This window comes from Phaethon aethereus (assembly GCF_964289735.1).
Source record: "Phaethon aethereus genome assembly, chromosome: 1".
In the NCBI taxonomy this organism is placed as follows: domain Eukaryota; kingdom Metazoa; phylum Chordata; class Aves; order Phaethontiformes; family Phaethontidae; genus Phaethon; species Phaethon aethereus.
Genome location: NC_138575.1, coordinates 61,982,253 through 62,001,722, shown reverse-complemented (window position 1 = coordinate 62,001,722; position 19,470 = coordinate 61,982,253). Strand labels below are relative to the sequence as shown.

At 42.1% G+C, this 19,470-nt stretch overlaps 1 protein-coding gene across 2 annotated transcripts in view; it reads right to left on the bottom strand.

Annotated features, from left to right (window-relative positions):
* The window catches only part of APPL2 (adaptor protein, phosphotyrosine interacting with PH domain and leucine zipper 2), a gene marked incomplete at its 5' end in the record, with an annotated part of 37,276 nt that extends 19,019 nt beyond the window's left edge, over positions 1-18,257 (bottom strand). For both annotated transcript variants that reach the window (XM_082014142.1, XM_082014143.1), the window contains 5 exons: positions 1,392-1,479; positions 3,457-3,528; positions 4,017-4,076; positions 13,132-13,230; positions 18,204-18,257. In XM_082014142.1, the coding sequence (XP_081870268.1) occupies positions 1,392-1,479; positions 3,457-3,528; positions 4,017-4,076; positions 13,132-13,230; positions 18,204-18,257 (373 nt within the window). The remainder of the gene's footprint in view (positions 1-1,391; positions 1,480-3,456; positions 3,529-4,016; positions 4,077-13,131; positions 13,231-18,203) is intronic.
* Between the last annotated feature and the right edge of the window lie 1,213 nt (positions 18,258-19,470).

Sequence of the window (19,470 nt, the reverse complement as noted above, 5' to 3'; positions counted from 1 at the left end):
TATTTGTCACAACCTGCTCATTTATCAGCTTCACACCACCTTTTTTGCCCCAGAACACTTCCTCATGAGTCTTAATACAGAAGACAGAAATTCTTCGCAGGTGTGACTAACTTGTACCTAGAGGTTTCTACATTATTCAATACATAGACATAACAAGATCAAAAGTAAAAACAAGAACACAGTTCATCTACCTTGCTTCCTTGTTTAATCCTACAATGAAATTTCAATATGGCCAGGCCTCTACTAAAAATGCTGTTCTACAGACTTCGTCAGCGAAAAACGAAGGTGATGATAGAATGGCTGAATAGAACAAAAAAGATTTTTACACCCAGGAAATCTGAAGAAACTTTCATTTTTTGTCATAAAGCAGCTGAGCCTTTGGTTGCAGGCTTCACTTGCATTTTCTTTTTATGTCGCCTTTTATGAACCAGGGGGCAGAATCCATAAAGATGGGAGAAGAATAATTGTATCAGCAAAGCCACATTAAAGAGGTGGTAAAGTGTTTATAGAACCAAGACCCTACCATCCAAATACTGCTTTATATTTCACGTTATATTATAAACAAGATATCCATTAATACAGACATCTTCATGTCTTCACAATTTCAAATGAGATGCTATGATATAAGGAACCTAAACCAGTCCCTGTTTTGCTGTAGTTGTTTTGTCTCACATCACAATGATGTCTTTAAAAAAATACATAAACAGGACTGAGCTGTTGAGAAGTGGGCTTTTATTTAAAAAAAAAAAAAAAAGAAAATGCTGCAGTAAACACTCTTGTTTCTGTTGCATGAGTAGGTTCGAGTGTCCTTGACCTTGAATATGAACTTCTTTCTTTTGAAATTGCACCAAACGTTTGCATTATTGCTTTGCTGCTTAAGTAATGAATTTCCAAGTTTGTGCAATCAGATTACTTGGAACTACCCTCGGATGGCAAGGATTTAACGCAGATTGATTCCTTAAAAGGGAGGGAATATGCTATATTGTGAAGTTAAAAACCCATTGTTGCTTGTGCTTTTCAAACCAACCCAAACTTCTGAAGTGGGATAAATACTGTTTGCAAGCCAGATTCCCTGCTAAATTCCCTTCTTTAGGCAATTATAACATCAATGACTTCAGTGAAATTATACTAGTGTAAAAGCAGAGTAACCCAGCAAAGAACAAAGTTGTGTATTTTCAAACTTGCACCATATGGTGTCGTGGCGAACTTGCACTGTTTATATCTGGGCAAAAGCATGCACCTGCCAATGAAATTCTGTAGCAGAAACAAAAATTACAGAATTTTTTTTTCTATGAATGATCAAAGAACACATTATTACATGGATTATGTCTCAGCTTATTATGAAGTAAGCAAGAAGGAACATCTGAGGAAAATTAAAACTTAAAATCTACCTGTGAGATCCTTTTCCCGAAATTGTATTATTGGGAGAACCATTGTATCTGCAAGCTGTTTTGCCAGTTCAGAATGAAGAATATTGAGCTGAAACAGAGAATAGAGGAATGCCCTAAGACACAGTGTAAATAAATTAAAAAAAACCCAAAAACACTCCCTCCCCGCCCCCAGCACTCTACAGCTGTTGAAGAAGCACACCTGTCATTTGTGCACAGCAGATTAAAAAAAGGATATACTGTACTTCGGTGCTTAAAATAAATTTCTCCAGATATGTGAGACAGATGGGGATTTTCCCCTAAATGCTTAATTCCTGCTTGGAGTTTTCCAAGCACCCAAGAATTTTTCAGTTCCCACATACTGTATTAGGGCAGTTCACTTGACCATTAATTATAATGCTTAACCCAACAGAATCTAATCTGTAATTGGCCTTTATTGACCAGTTTTGGTTAGTCTCTACACCACAGAGTTACAGTTCCATGACCAGGACTAGAACCTCCTTCCATTCATAAGGGTTACCCAGGACACAATCAGAACAGGGAAAACACAACGGAAGCTCCAATTCAAATATTTTAACCTTCAGAGAAGTCTCCCATTCCTGTTTTTCTTAAGTGCTTCTTTAAAATTCAGCACATCAAAACATTTTAAAGCACTCGTGCGGTGCTGTTTAGGATGAAGGCAAGGCTCTCATGTCAGCAGTGGCATGCTAAGAATATTAGATGGGCTCAGGTAGGACAACTATCAATCACACTGCTCGAGCGCCTAATACTACAGACTAGGATTGCGCCACACACTGACATGCTATTTTGCCCACTTGCTCACGGTATCCGGGAGGCCTCTAGGCAGGGTTACGCAGGTGAGGATGAAGTCAGTATTTCCCACCAGATGATACAAAACTAAATGAGGGCAATGCACTGCCTGTAGAACAGACAACGGAGGTACAGGGGGTAGCGAACACACAGAACAGGAGGCCCAGGAACGGAGCATGTTCTTGTGAGGGAAAATGTGACCGACAGAAGTGAGCAGAGAGGTTCTCTGCTTTCTGCCCCCAAACGGGATGGCTCTCTTGTACCTGGGAGGGCGAAAGTTCTTGTTTTGATTCATAGGTCACATGGACAGGTACAAGACTTATGACAATAAATTTGAAGTATCCCCTGAGAGCAGATGTGCAGCAGGAGAAGCCTAAAGGAAAAGTTAACCTTGGGATTCCTCTCACTTATATATTTTTTTAAAATATATATATGTGTTAGACTTACCATGGGATCTAAAAATTTTAACTTACTTTTTGCCCCACAACCCTCCTATCTCCTCTCCTCTCCCAAAAAGTAGACCTCAATACAGCCTTTTGCCTTCTTAATCGAAGCTGAAAGTAGACTAACAAGAAGAACAACATTTTTCTGATGGCACAGCCCTGCTCACAACAGAAAGTGATGTGACAAATGACACAAGTAATAAGGACCTAGATACTAAGATTATATTGAAATGTTACATGGGCAGGTCTAACAAAAGCATTTAGTAAGACTCTTAGTACTCAGCAGCAACCTACAGAGAGCAAAAGTGTTGAGCACACACAGCTGTAGTACCTAACCTGCCTTCCACAGGCATTTCTGCAGCCTCCTCCAGACGCCTCTGGATTCTGCGTGATCTCACAGCAACTAAACTGCAACTTTACTAATTCACAGCTGCCCTACATCCATCCCTGGCACGTTTTGGCTCAAATGGCAGTGTTTAAAGCTTAAAAAAGTACATGTTATTTTAAAATGAAATTAAATTAAAAATGGTCCCAGCCTAGATGAAAGGGCCTGTTTCAGTCTCTTTTCTAATTCCCCTATTTAGGAAGTTCAGCTTTGCTCTGAGGACAGCATGTGGGACGAAGCCACAGAAACAGCTCTAACCATTACAAAAGGGTGATATTATACTTCATTTCACCCAGTTAAATGATTCTAAAAAAACCCAGGCACAATCTAGCCTTCAGTGGAAAGGCTCAGAATCAAAAGGACAAAGACCAAAAAAAAAAGCCACCAAAATTCTAGATTGTAAAAACAGAATATTGGCAATTCAAATTACCTCATCCACAACTTTTGAAAAGTAATGAAGGGTGGATATCACTTCTTCATCTCCTTTACCCAAGGCAAAATGCTGAAAATAGAAACACGCTTTTGGTCCGTATATCAATAAAGGTTAAGTATAAAATACAATATGTGTTTTACTATAAAGGTAATGAATACTCCTACAAAATGCAATAAACAATAAAACTAAATGGGAAAAACAGTAACTCATTAATACATACTCTTTTACCCTGCTCATCTTGTTTTAAATGAATGAATTTTGGACAACATATAATTAATGCTTATTATACTAATTTTAAAATCATAGCCATACAATAGGAACAAACTGGTTTGCATCTTCATAAATTTATTAACTCTCATTTTGCACTTTTTTACTTTTAAAAAAGATCCTCAGAAATGACCTAACTCCCTTGAACAACCTAGGGAATTTTACAACAGACTTTACGTGAAACTAAGTAAAACCAATGCCCTAAGCACTTCTGGAAAGCACACTATTTACACAGACCTCGTCGCAAGTGTTGAGGCTGAAAAGAAATCAAAGGCATATGTTGAACATACCTGCTTTTCATAGGCAAGGAGCTGCTTCGAAAGCTGTTGCGTGGCAAGACACATTTCATTCTACAAACAAAAGTGACATGTTAACAAGAAATAATGGAAGGTCTTTAGCTCTGCTGTTTCTACTACTTTGTTACTAGCCTTTTGACTGAATCTGCAAGTACTTACATCTTGTCTCAGACCAATTAGTAATTAGCATTACACTTTCATACAACAGTAATGCCAAGGATTCACGTAAGAGTTGCAGGTTGCTTTATGCAAACCGTGTAGTTTTTAATATGAAAGAGCTTTACACAAACATTTGGCATTTAAGTATTTCCCAAGCCAGTGGATGGAAAAGGATGTCACGCTTTGCCATGAACTAACAAACCTTGTTAAGGGCTAAGGCAAGGACAGGAATGAGCCTTAACTATCTGCCCCCAAGCTGCAAGAACACCTGAGAGACTTTGTCGCTTACAAAATGGGAGCTAGGAAGCAATGGCCTGATGACAGGAAGAGTGAGACTCCTTCTATGTGGGCTGATGACATTAAAAGGGGTGGTTTGTTTGTATGCATGTGGGTGGAGTCCAAAGATGAATTTAAGATTACAAAAAGAAGCAGAGGTTTTTCAGACCTAGGATCTTTTTCATAAACACAACCTCAAAGATAGAGCTGAGTAAGAACTGCAAGAAGACCAAGTCCTCACACAGCAACCATGATGCCATCTGTCAGTTGTACAGCTGCGTCAGGGTGGGAGAAATCTTTTGAAATAAACTGAGTGTTAGAAACATGCCTCTTTTTTTTTTTTTTTTTTACCCCCCTTTTTGTTTCGGTTCACTTACTCCTCCAAAGTCTGCAACTGTGTGGTCTGTTCTGAATTTGGAAAATAAATGATTCTGGCTTAAAATAGCTAACACTAAAAGAAGCTTCAGAATAATGGGCTGACACCATTATTGTGTCAGCCATCCTCAAAGCTTCTACCAGTTTGATTTTTAAAGACTACCAGATCCTCAGTTTCCTCACACAATATCCAAAGAGTAACAAAGAGCATCATACTCATCTGTGGGGAAAAGTTTGAGGATGAGCAATGCAAAGAAGTGTCTGGAAGAAGCATCTTACAGTGATCACCACTCCCCAGGAGCAGTCTCCAGTATGTGACAGGATAATGGGGGAATACAAGGGTCTCAAAGGGGTATAAGTTAACATCATCACATCAAGTACATGATCACATGACAACAGTTGCATATAGACCCCAAGCAGACGTTCATGGCATGCTACTCCAGGTACAGAACAAATTGATGGAAGGGCCTGACATAAAATTTACTTTGGGATTTGGGGAAAACAGTTCCATACATCACTAATATCCCAGTGATGCCAGCAGGTCACATTTTTCATTTATGGGCTCGGTTCTTTGTGTCAGAACACCACAAACAAACTTGTTACTCAGTCCTTGCCCATGTGGGTCCTTCATCCTCCCAATCTCTGCCAGACTTTGCTCCCATCAGAGGTACAAAATTATTCATTATATCACAAGGGGAAAAAAAACCCCCAACCAACCAAGAAGACCAAACACACACACATACACACCAAGCAGTTGTAAACAAATGAAATTAAGCTAGCAAACTGAAACACAGCCACATCGCATAAGGAACAGGAAGCACACAAAGTGCTCTGCTGACCTAGTAGTAACACTGCATTGCTAAGCACACTAATCTGGGAAAGTTTGGTTTAATCCTCCTCCCATGTCTTCCTAATCAGCCTTCTCCCCCTCCCTGGTACTAATCAGTCTCAAGACTTAAAAGTTACTTGCATTGCTTTAACTGACAGATCCACTAATCCAGGCAAATTATTTTAACAGGTTTTAATCTATTTCCAAGACATTTTCCCATGGAATAAAGCAACGTTCACTTCTTTTATCCTGAAGTGACTGAAATACCACAGCAAAATAAAAGCTACTATACAGTCCTGACTGCCCGGTCCACATCTCTTCCATGTTACCTTGACATTTCAGAATTCATAAGCATTTCTGGAGCGGGAGAGCTACTGATGAGATGATGTATCAGGTAGCAATCCAGTAAAATCCTGAATGGAAATCCAAATATTCTAAATGAATAACCGGGTCTCACAAATGTATTCATTTTCATTAGATGATTTCACTTAACAGGGAAAACGTCATTGCAGCATTAATGTACAAGTATACTAGAAGGAAGGAAGGAAGGAACGAATGTATGCAAATCAAGCAATCAGTTATGATTGCAGATGTGCTGACTTTTTTTTCTTTTTCTTGTCCTGGCTGGCCTGCTAGCCCTAGGAACAGATTTTATAAAGTGCACTAACACCAGTTCATACAGATAAGGTAATGGAAGTGGTGCCTTGAATCTAGCATTAATCTACCAGAAAGGAAAAAACAACAGATTAAAAAAGATTGTTTAATTCTCAAGTTATTTCAGTACCTCACCCTGCCTTCAAATAAGTCAGCAAGAAAACGTCCAACTGTTTGTTTCTGATCTAGTGCCAGAGCAAAGGCATGTGATTTTTCTGGGTTGATTCCACCTTCTTTGTTATCACCTTTATTCACCAAGCTGTTCATATCATCAGAAGAGAGTATGACTTTTCTGTAACCTAACTGTAATAAAATCTCCATGCTGTTAATCATTTACCAGTGAGGCAGTCCATCCCTTTTTAGGGTCTCTTTTTGCATTTTTCCAAAATAAACTCTGAGGCATAATACATTGAAGCCAGAAGATATTTTTATAGACAGTCATCTAACAGATTCCAGATCTGAGGGCATGTAAAGGATTAAGTTGAGCTATAAATTAACTTCTAAAGACAGAGAGCTATTCCATCATGTCAAATTCCAATCCCAATATAATGAAGCATTCTGCAAAGCTACTTCCTACTACAGCTAAAGCTGGCATTTTTAAAACTCTGCAAGTAACCAGCACACAGAACTGCCAAATGTTTCTTCATGTAAACAAGCAAGATAATGGTAAAGGTATTTATTTATGCACCCTGTACGTGCAGAATGACATGTAATAAAATTTGGCTTACAACTGGGAAAGCTTAATGCCTCATAAATGAGGAAAAATACAGGTAGGTCATTGAAGGAGGAGGTCTACAAGGCAGTTGCAGCCTTCTCATCCTTTCAGAACTAGGGAACAAATTTACCTTCAAAACCAGCCACAGCGCAGAACGAACTGCATCTTGATAAAACAGTTTTATGCAACCCTGTCTACATGTGCATGTCATCCTCATACAAAACACAATTCTTCAGAAATCTAGTAACGTTACAGTCCTACAGGCTTCCGTTTGCATATTAAATGGCTTGGAAACATGAACCCAAGGGTGAGAGAAGCTAAGCCTCATGAGGGTGCTCAGGCTGCCCAGCACCTGACAAGATCAGGCTAACATATGGCTTGCCCTGCTGCTGATTCACAGCATGGCGTTCAGTCCCCACAAATATGAACAGTTCAGCAAAGGATCATCTAATAGCTTGAAGAAATAGAAGACACTAGTCAAAACTCTGCTGTGGAACAGCAAAAGCAGCTAGAGTAGGATGGCTAGTTCAGTAGGGAAAGAACCTCTTCAGCTTCTTGCAAAACAACTACTATCAGCAAGGCATCCATACATTTACGCCTCCTTGTAGTACTCTAATCTTCAGATCCTGCTTAGTGCAATGTTAGCTTGCTTCCAGGCATGGTGACAACTCCAGCTCCATAGAGAGTACTAAAAACAACTCCCATGGCTTTGTAAATACATTAGTTCTCATGTGATAATGCTCTGCTTGCCTCTGTTAGCAACATATGGTGAATAAGCCTCAGGAAGAGCATAGGTATAGGATGCAAACTTACAATGAATATGGAATAATATATACAGTATTTCACATAAGTCAGTGCTGACAACTGTAATTTACTGCAAGTGTTTGTCCTATCTAATACTCTATTGAAGCTTCTCTATGTGGAACTGAAAGTTTACAAAATGCTAACTTAAACATTATTGTTTCAAAAGGTTTGGGGAAAAAAAAATTTATTATTTGCAAAGGCAACACAGTTGTTCCTTCAGACATGGAAAGAAAGCAATGAGAAGAAAAACTGTATCAGTGTTTACTTGGTTTTTTGGCAAGAACTAGTTTAAGAATTCTGAACACCTGGCATTAGCTACACAACATAATAAATACAAAAATCCATGCACGCCCTAGAAAGTTTGACACCTATCTACTGAATTATGGCCTAGTGAAGTCAATACATAGGAAGATGAAACAAGCAGCACTGTTGAAAAATGCAGATGAGAGGCGTCATGAATTTGGGGAGAGAAATAACACTGTTCTGATACCTATATAATGCCGTGTATATAACCCACAACTATTCTATAATTGTCAAGAGTTTCCTTGAGAGTTTGGACATCAAAACGGCAGTGAGTCCCAGAGGTTGTTGCTGCTTTGCCCATGTGACTATGGAATCACAAGACAACTGCTTACAGAGACACAGATGCTGAACAGAATGACACTTCACAATTCCCATGCTGTTCTCTCTCTGGATATATTGATAAAGGCAACATGGGTTTCTTTTTATTCCTCTTCCGCCATCACTGCTCTCAGTATCTAGAAAGACCTGTCAGGAATAATGACATTGAAGCCTCTTTCCAATGACAAAATACTGCATCTTACTTTCCTCTAACCTGCTTAACTGTATCCCTTTTAATAGTCAGTAGAGACACAAGAGTCTCCTGAGTTTCTAAATGGCATTTTGTTTCAAGCGAAAATCCCAGCTGAGCCATTTCTATAGTATGAAGAAGAATTGGAGATTATAGTAAAGTTCTGAAAATAACTTACTATTGCAGTGGGAAGACAGGAATGTAAACTGGGCTCACTTTGCTCATACACCATTGCAAAGGCCTCAGCATGCAACTTAAGTAAATTAAGTTTTCTAACAGTCCCTGCTTGCTGCATTACATATTGCTCAGGCAATAAAATGTCCAGAATGATGAACACAATATTCACAGAAATCAGAGAGCAGTAATGCCAGGTGGAGCATCAGGGCTGGCTTGCAAGGAGGAAGCACTACAAGAACAAACTCCATAAGGAAGACTTCCCCTGTAAGACCACTAACGTAGTAACTACTTCAGGGTACCACAGCACAGATGCGAGAACTACAACAGGAAGTACAATATGTACTCACACGGATATGGTTTATTTGATGAAGACATATAAAAATGCTTCACTATATTTACACACATGAGCTTGTCAAACCAACCAAACCTCACTCATCAAGTGTGGTTCATACATTTGCTACTTGTGACTTCTCCTTAACCACAGCATCATAGACTGCATCTGCCTTGTAGCACCACACAAGTCTTTTTCACTTAAAGAACTCCATGTGCAAGACAGAGCCACCACTCCATCACATCTGGTGTGGGTGCCTAAAGAAGTGAGAGCATTGTCCTGATCCTGCACAGCAACCATGGGCTCGTCAGGTGTTGAGGACCTTGCACCAAAGGCAATCTGCTAGGAATACATCACCCAGCTGCCAAGGCACCTGGACCACTTGTTAAGAGCCCCTTCTGTTAAAGGGCCCTTCTACATCAAGTGGCTCCAGGTGGCTCAGCAGCGTACCCACTGCAACACCCTGCGACAGGATGCTGCAGACCCCTCCTGCCACTCCTGGGACAAAAGCAGTTTCAAGTCCTTCAAAGGTATGTCTACATCTCACTGAAGCCCAACACAATGAATGCACCCATCCCACCAACTGCCCTACTGTCATTAGAAAAGTTAAAGGCATGCAAAATGAAGTCCTGCTTGAATACACGTAAGTCTGCAAAGTTACGTCCCCAGCACCTAGCAGAAATCTGTAGCTTAAAAAAAGGGGGGAAGGGAAGGAATGTTCAAAAAGATTCCTACTTTCCCAAGCATTTTAAAAAGCTCTGGGCAAATATTCCCCTTTCTTACATTCCTTTCAAACGCACGATCCAAGTGCTTAGAGCAGCTTGAGCTGTCAATTTACAAACTTACTGCTGCTCTGCACACAAAGTGGTGTTTTGGGACAAATATACGCATATATTCACATGGATAATTAACAGATTGCAGTTGGTACTAATTGCTACTCCCCTGAGACTTTGCACTGCATCCATAGACTACTGTTATTTGATCACAAGCTACAGTGGTTTGAATTACATGAAAATCTGAGTTTTCATCACAAGAAACACCAAACTTCTAGTAAACTATTCCAGTAAATCTTGAAAATATGGTTAAGACATCTGAGAAATTTTAAAGTTCAGAATGTACTTAGGAAGAAAACAAGAATAACATTTTTTTAAACTGTCATAACTGTTTTGAGGGGGCATAAACCCTGATTTTTCAATACTGTGGGCTGGTATACCCCATTGCTGTTTTGTCTGACTGCCATGACTGCAATTTCAGCCATTTTTATGGCTGTGCTAACAGAACTTGTGTCATTGCTTCGAAGTAGGTCAGTAACTGTAATTCCTATTTTACAGATAAGGAAATCAGAGCAGGGGATGACAATGACTTTGCAAAGAAAAAAGGGCAGGAAAATAAAAAGCCAGATTCAGAACCTAGCTTCACACTACTGTCAACTTTTACACTCTACTAAATCTCATTCCCTCTTAAAATGAAAAAGGTTGGTAGCACTTCCTAATGTGTCACTAGTGAGGCCCAGACAAGGTGTCTCCTAAAAATACATCAGCAAAAGCAGATTATTCTCTCAAGTTGTATTAGGCAGCAAAGAAATATTACACAGATTTTTCTTAACTGTCCATTCATGCTCAGTGGGCACTTCAGCATTACACTTCTCTTTCTATGGCAACTGCAATCATAAAGTTTTGTAATAAAGCATGTGCCTCTGAAAAATTGAGGGTCAGTTCAGTCAGAAAGCATGTCTTCCTTTGGAATATTCAGAAACAGCTCCTTTAAAGGACATATTGATATTTGCAAAACTCGGTAAATTAGTTAGAAATCAATGTTAGCCTATAAAACACTAACATTCTCTTGGAAATTAACCACTGTATATGGCTGAATTAATTATTTCCGTTATTTTTTTATTTTAAGAACAGAATTTTGCCCCAATTTTAATGTTTTTTTTTTTTAGGTCTCATGCCAAGATATCAAGGCTTTTAAAAGTGTGTGTGTGTCTGTATATATATATTAGAAAACACAATAAAAACGTTTCAGTTTTCCACTTGCATAATTAACACGCTGTACTTACCCTTTCTTGCTACTGCAATGTCATTTTTTTGCCAATACTGGATCCCGAGAACACAAACCCAAACTGAAGTCACAACACACAGTGATTCCAAGGAATTAAATGGCAGAAGCAGCAGCACTAAGAACACTAAATGTTAAGCCAACGTCCTTGGTGAAGTCCCTAACGCTGGCCACTAAACCTGAATTTTCCTAAGTCAATGGTAGTGTAGGGTGCTCTCCTCCACATCCTTTAAACAACTGCTATGCACCTCCCATTCCAAAATGGCATCAAACATTTGTTGAGGTATTTCAAAGAACACATCTAATATTCACAAGTGACCGAATACTTAGATCACACTAAATCAGGAAGTGTGCAGGAAGAAAGTGGTCAAGAAGCAGAAGGAAAATGAAGAAGATTCAGTAGTACTGCAAAGTACAGCTGGGTAATCGCGCTGAGACAGTGAGAAGAAAGAGGAAATTTCGTAACTGTCAGGCAACAGAAATGGAGAAGGCTAAAAAACGAGATGGAAAGAGGCAAACAAAAGCAGACAAAGCATTTTTTCATGTATCACAGGCCAGAGTAACTGCTTCCTAAAATGCCATCCTAAAAAGGCATTAACCAGGCAAAGGGACATGTAGTCCATAAGCTGGACACTTAATAATCACGCCATATTTATCTTCTGATTTCCTTCTTTCACCTATTTCAATCCTACCTGCTCTTTGGTCTCAGATTTTTTACCATCCAACGTGCCCACACTCTTGCTATTCTTAAAGCTCAGTGTCTCCACAAAAATGCCCACCACTGACTTTCAGTGCTGATTTCATGTCACCTCTCCAGCCCCTGGCTATGTGCTGTATTGTTTTCTAAGTATCTGAGCCGTTCTGTAAGCCTCTGATTGCTCTGCATTTGCATGGGATGCAGGACATGAATACTCTCAAGCTCTCCAAAGCTGGATCTTCCAGATGTAGGTAGCTAGGTCCTGGGCAGACGGCTCTTTTTTCCAAGTCATACCATCAGTCACTCAGATGAGTAATCCCACCAAATGGACATACTCTTGCAGTAGTTTTGTAGCTGAAATGACTCCTGATAACATAAGAATCAGGCACTCAGTCTGCCAGTAAATTCAAAATACCCCAATTCTCATCTTTGTGACCTCTGATTTACTGGTTTAAGAATAGAAAAGCTGTTGTTTCTAAGGATCTTAGATACCTAACCTACATAAATACTTGCAAAAGTTCCATGAGATACTGTGTACATCTTTAAAGACCTAGATATGGTATTTTGAAATATCTGGTTTTATGCACATGGGAATCCTAGCTTCACCGAAAAATCACTCAGATTTATAATAATGTTTTCCAAAGCACTGGATTTACCTTACAGATTGTACTTTCAAAGAGATTTAGTCATCTAGGTCATGTAAGTGCTTTAGAAAGTGTTATTTTTTTCTGCTCCTGCTCCCATATTTTTCACACTGACTACTTTAGGTACTTAACTTCAGTATGACTCAAAGCATGCATTCTCTCTGTAATCAATGGACATAGACAGTTCCTTCCAAATGGTGAGTCACAGCATCTAAGTCACAGCATCTAAGTTAGATGCCTCAAGTCAGTGTGAATACCTATCTGTGTATTGTGTTTGCGTGTAGGCAAGCAATTTTGTCAAGGCTGGGCTTCCAATGTACCGTAAGGCAAGGATATACCACAATTTTTCTTTTATTAATTGTCTGGAGACAGACAAAGCAGGTAAGATTTTTCCTCATGCATATGATTTCTGAACACCAAGGAGCAAAGGGGCTGCGGTATCAGATGGAAAACACCCACAACTCCTCTTAACTCACAAGAGGTGCAGGCACTTGGCAACTTTCATGTAAATAACAGCATCATAATAGCAATTTATCTTCTACTGCACATCGAACAAAAGAAACGCAAATGGAAAATTACCTGAGCACCATAGACTCGTTGCATTGCCTGAAGCAACTGGTTTGTGTATTCAGTAAGGGTTCCTGCATCTTCTTCAAATACACTGAGCAAAGACCGAGTCTGCAATAAAAGAAAAAAGCAAACAGTTTTAGTCCTGAGTGAAAATATTAAAAAGAATCATAAGTGACCGTAAATAAATGGTAGCAAAAAATACAAATCATTCAGAAATAATAAGCCTTTTAACTTTTCATTATTTTGTTTATTTAGAATCTCAAAACAAATAGAAGTTAGTCCTTCTATTATGTCCTGGTAAACTGAAGCATAAGGAAGCAAAGTGATAAAATGCTATGGCCAAATCCTGATTCCCAGTCTCTTGCTCTAACTAATAGACACTCCTTCCAACATAATCAGGAATGTAAAAAACCCTGAACATTTGCATGCTGACTACAGTAATGCAAACCACATTAAGGACTCTGGGTCAAATACCACTGCTTGCTCACTTTACTTCTCTAATGTCAGACTACATTAAAAGCACCCCTTTCCATGAGATAATTTACAGAGTATTATTCACTCTCAACTGTCTTGAGCAACCCTTAAAGGGCCACTGCCAAAGGTAGCTGACGTAATCAGACCAAACAACTGAGTGTTCATCTACAACAACTGGCAGAGAAGTATACACCCACTCAGAGATACTCTGTACTTTCTCCATTCTGCTAGCTCATCCTTGTCAGCAAATGGGTAAAAAAAAAAAAGAGCATAATGACTCATGTTATCTTAAAGAAATGAATTCCCTTGGTTTGTTTTGGAGGAATCATCAGGAACACAGAATTATGTTGCTGACACAGCTCCTCAGATGGGAAACAAAGATGTATCAGAATAATGTTGAGCTCAAGAATTTGCTAGATCAAGACAATAATGAAAGAGGGAAGGCTGTCCCTTTAACAAAGCCATGATCCATCCTTAGCCTTAACTTTGGTAAATCCAATCTATTTGATGCTAACTGGCAATGTCTTTCCATCTGTACAGGTAATTTATATGACATTAACTAGTTTCATCTGCTATGTGAGGGGCACATATAAACTCCAGTACTTTAATAAACAAGTCAGTTCTGTTACAGAGCAAATGCTTTATCTGTCCTCCTGTTACAAGAATCTCTAATGTACCTGAAGTATCCAGGTTTGAATCTGGGAAATTTATTTCAAAGATTTAAGGTAGCTTTAAGTTGCTCCAGTATTTTAACAGAAGGCACATCTACTTCCCCAAGGCATTTATTCTTCTCTGCAAACTTCCCTGCCCAGACTTCATGTTTATCCTGAAAAAACTCAAAATCAGCAGCCTTCAAGAACCCTGGCCCAAGAGAAACTATCATTTCATTTCTGCCGAGAAGTATCTAAGCCAGAAATTGGTGTTGCTCAGCAGTTAAAGTACGTGACTTTAGTCAGTGCTTGGGTTCTGTTCTAGACATTGCATGGGAGTACTTCTATACTTTGAGTAACTCCAAAGCTCTCAGCATTTCAGTCTGCTAATGGACTAAGCTGCTACAATACTTCCTACCTTAGAGACGCTGGCAGTCAATGCATTTGGGAAACTAGTTTGAGACCTCAGCATTTAAGGGGATATGTAATACAAAGTATTGTTTCCAAATAAAGAGAAAATAAAACACAAAGAATGGAGAGAAGGCCAAGTCAATGAAATGGGTATCAAGAACCCAAATGTATTAAGGACCTTTGTGCAGAACTTCCCTGCAGGGACAGTGGCATGATTTTGAGCATTTTCCATACTAAGCTATTATTTCAGTACTTGAAAACATACTGCTTTTCAAAAATATCAGTTTTAAATGTTTTTATCTTGAATGATACATTAAAAAAGCAACACTAATGCCAACTATCTCCTAACTGTACAGTGCTTGTCTTCCCTGTTTTGTGTTATAACAGCACATGAAATGCACAGGGCATGAAGATGGTTAAAAAATATATCTCAGGAAGGTAAAAGTGATAAAACTTGACACAATGCTTATCAAGACAATTCTCAAGCCAAGACCTAAAAATTAGAAAGAAGCTGCCTGAAGTAGGCTACAAATCAAATGTTTAGGCATCCTAGAAAAGGTTTCCAAACACAGGAATGTCAGCCAGATTCCTAAATCTTACTGAATTTTTGCAGGTTCAGTTTTTCAGGTATCTAATTATGGGTTGAGGTAGAACAACTCTGGGAAACAGTTTCTGAAAGTCTTGGCCTCAGTTATTAGCACATTGTTCAAAAATAATAAAAACAATAAATGATTCAAGCAATTTGGAAGTTATTCTTGAAAACATTCATATTTAAGAACACGATTTTAAATCACTGCAACAAAATACCATCATGTGTATATTTTGGTTGTTGCTGTTTTGACAAATTGGAAGAGCAGCTAATGCTGCTGAAATAAGCCAGTAATCCAAATATTAAGCTAACATTTAGGAGGCCTCATTAATAACATCATTATCTTGGCTTCTGGAAACACAGGAAAAAATTTCTACTTTCATGTTAGGAATCTCCCTTGGTTTTAGCATGACTGTAAATTTCTCTCCTATTTTGTGGCCAAACACTTCAAAATTAAGAGATTTCTTATGGCCTTTTTCAGCCAGTCTTTGGAGACAAACCAGGGCAAAAGTACTATACTGTTCAGGAGAGAGAAATCAAGTTTCAGAAAACTTCAGCCTAATTCCATCTTGTGTATAATTTACATACTTCATACAGTTTATACAAAGTGAGGTTATATCCTGATTTTACCATCCCTTTGCATTGCTGTAAGTGACTGCACAGGGCAGAGGAGAATCAGGTCACTTTAAGCAGGAGTAAATGATCACATAAGCTCTGCTGCTCTAAACTCTGTGGGACAGAGACTGCCTTTTTGCTTTGATTTTGTAGCACCCAGCTCACAGAGGTGCTCTGTTGCGCTGTGAATGTAAAGCTCTTCACAAGAAAAAAAGTAGTAAAAATATAAAAGACTGGGGGGAAAAAAAAAAATCTGTGTCCTCGCATGAAAAAATAGATTTTAGCAACACTAGGCCATTATAAAAAAATTAAACAATGCCCCTCCCTCCCAAAGTTACACGACTTGAACAAAAAGCAATGACCAAATCAAGTCAAAACATCCTGCAAATAATCAGGTTTATGTACAGCCTGGTATTTCCAGTAATTGCAAAGGAAATGTTAACAGCCCTCATTTCAGGTCAGAAGAAAGATGAAGACCTCCAAATTCAATTCAGTGCATTGTTCAGCTGCTTTCAGTCAGTGTTACATTTTTAATCATTGAAGGAAGTGTTGACTGAAGAGGTAAATGAGTTCATCTATCCTGCGTGGCAAGTTCTTCAGCTCCAGAATGCACTGGGGAGGTTAATACTAAAAACATTAATAACTGCTCATAATAAATCTAGCACATTTTTTTCAACTGTGGAACACAGAACAGTTCACGCTGGCAAGGAACTCTGCAGGTCACCTTGTCCAAACCCCTGCTCAAAATAGGGCTGACTCTGACATTACATCAGGTTACTCAACGCTTTTTCCAGTTGAGTTCTGAAAATCTCTGAGGATGGAGATTCCACATATACCACATCAAACAGATGACGAAAATCATTCTTACTAGGATGGGATTTCATGGAATCACAGAAAACAAGGATAAGAAGAGGGGATCAAGATAAGCCCCAAGACTCATTAATTCCTGACAGGTGCATGTCCAATTTTTCCTTCAAAATGTCTCATAACAGACTCCATAACATCTTTCAGCAATCTGCTCCACAGCTCACCTATCCACTCCTCCTCCCAGCCCATCAGCAGACGAGTTTGGATTACAACACAGGGCTAATTGCGAGCAGGATCCATGCTGATCCACCCTGCTCCCTTTTCTTCCTTTCCTGCTTCACCAATTATTTTTGTATCTGTCTGCACCACGCTTTGTTCTCAAGTGTGCTTTCCCCACGCCTCTGTGAAATTTCCACTCTTTCCCCTCCCTTCTCTCTTCCACCCAGGTTTCCATCCTTCCATCCTCCTTTCCCAGCTCTTGAGGCCTCACACCTCTGTGCCCTCCACAACCATCATGACATGGTGGGTTCTTCACTGTGGGGTGTCCATGGTCCTCAGGGGTCACTTCTGCAGCTGTGTCACCTCATGGCTCCCAGCACTGGGGCACAGGGCACTATAACGGGCTGGGTACAGCGTTGGGGCGAGGGGAGAAACGTCCTCCCCTGCCGCAGTTAGGAAGTAAAGGGTGGCAACCACCTGTCCTCATTTCTCGGACTCCTGCAGAAGGAGGTCATCTTCGGTGGGATCCACCTGACCTCACCTACCCTCGCGGCAAGCCCCTGTATTCAAACTAGCACCCGTGGGATCCCTCACCACGAGCAGGGAGGAGCAGGCATGCTGGCCACTTTGGTCACCAGGGCCAGGTGACTCAGAGCGCTTAAGTCTCCCTTTCCCTCAGGGGCCTCGGCGGAAGCCAGGGCGCCACGCCATGCCCCCCTACACTTCCCCAGCACACCTCCCATCTTCAGGGCAACCCCTACAGCCAGCAAGCGCACCCCCAGACAGGACAGCGTGAGGAAAAAGCCAAAGGAGCGGCTTCTCTGAGGGAGGTGAGAGGAAAGGGCGCTGTGCCCCGACCTCCTCACACCCTGCTGCTCCGCGCTGGGGTGCAGGCCTCTTCCCCGCAGGCCCCCAGGAGCAGAACGGCCTGTTCTTCCCCGACAGACGGCCAGCGGGAGACCAAAGCCTTCCCTCGACGCCACACGGGTGCCGTTTAGCTGCTCGCCAGCACCCCTGCCCCCCGACGGCTCCGACAGGCGAAGTCACCCTGACCCACTTCTCCACCCGTCGGGAGCCCGCACTGCTGCCCCGCCGCCCTGCCCTCCCGCACCGCCCGCTGACACCCCTTTGCCCGCCGCGGGACGGCTGCTCCCCGGCCCTCCCGAGGTGTCAACCCCGCCACGGCCCCAGCCGGAACCACCGGGCTGCCCGCCGGCACCGCCAGCTCCGGTGCGTCACACCGGCGGGCGGCCGGGACCAGCAGCGGCGGGGCTGCGCCCCCCGCCCCAGCTTCGCCCCTGGCAGCGGGCCGCTACCTGCGGGCTGTCCTGCAAAGCCTCTTCCAGGAGGAGTTTATCGACGGCGGGCATGTTGGCGCTGCGGCGCGGCTGGGCACAGGCAGCTGAGTGCGCGGCGGCGGCGGACGCCCGCTGGCACGCCCCGGCGGCGGGGCTCGGCGGCGTCCCTCCCCGCGGGGGTGGCCGCGGCTCTCCGCGGGCAGCGGCGCACGGCAGCTGGCTAGCTCCGCTGGCGGGGTAAGGGCGGCAGCCCGAGGCCGCTCACTCCTCCCAGTTCCCGTCGGCCGGAGGAAGCGAGTCACGGGGAGGGCCGGCGGCAGGAGGGAGCGCGGCGGGCGGGGGGTGGCTTCCTGCCGCCATTAACTCCTCGGGCCTGGTCAGCGCCGCCGCGGCCTCGCCTGTGGGGATGAGGCCCCAGGTGGAGGACGCCTGTTCACCTCCTCCCCAGCTGCGGGCAGCAGGAGCTGGAACGCCGTCCCGCAGCCCCGCTTCTGGCTCCATCCCCTGGACAGTAGGGTGGTGGGAAGGGGGATGCAGCGGAGGCTGTGGGATCCCCCCTCAGCTGAGGGAGATCTCCCTGGCAGCGAGGGTGCGCGGGTGTGGTGGGAATGAGGGGAGAATGGCGTCCTCCAGCCTAGGCTTGTGGGGCTTGAGGACTGACAGCTGCGGGTGAACCTTTGCTGTGCCCTTCGGGGCGCCTCAGCTCCCTTCGGAGGCACCACAGGGCTGGGGGTGCCAGCTTGCCGGGGCCCCGGGTGGCTCAGGGAAGCACCGCAGGGCCTCGGCCACATCTGAGACCAGTGCAGCCGCTGGCTGCGATAGGCCTGCTGACGAGCAGCTCACATTTGTGGCATCTGCATTCGTTCTGGTTTATGGAGAGCCCTGCAAGCGAAACCATGGGACTGCAGAGTGCTCCAAGCAGGTCAATCCCCACTCAGCCATATCCCTACACTTGAGGGGCTTAGAAGGGATGCATTTTAAGTTACTGGTCCTTCATATACAAAGCCTTGTTTTTATTATTGCGTTGGATAACTTCAGCATTTGGACATTAGTTCAGATGCTTAGTTGAACAAAGCTGATGTTTTCAAAGTAAGCAGCTTGCTTGATCCATGAGTATTTTGTTATGTTCAAATTTTTGAAGGCGCTCTGCTGCTTTTGGGTGCCTCAGTTTCTCTAAAAGTCCAGAGTTAAGTGATCTGCAGATCAGTTGCTCCATACCTGCCAGCTGTAGCTTTTGTCATTCCAGTGTGTGGCTCGAGGCAAAAATGAAGATACGTAAAACCAA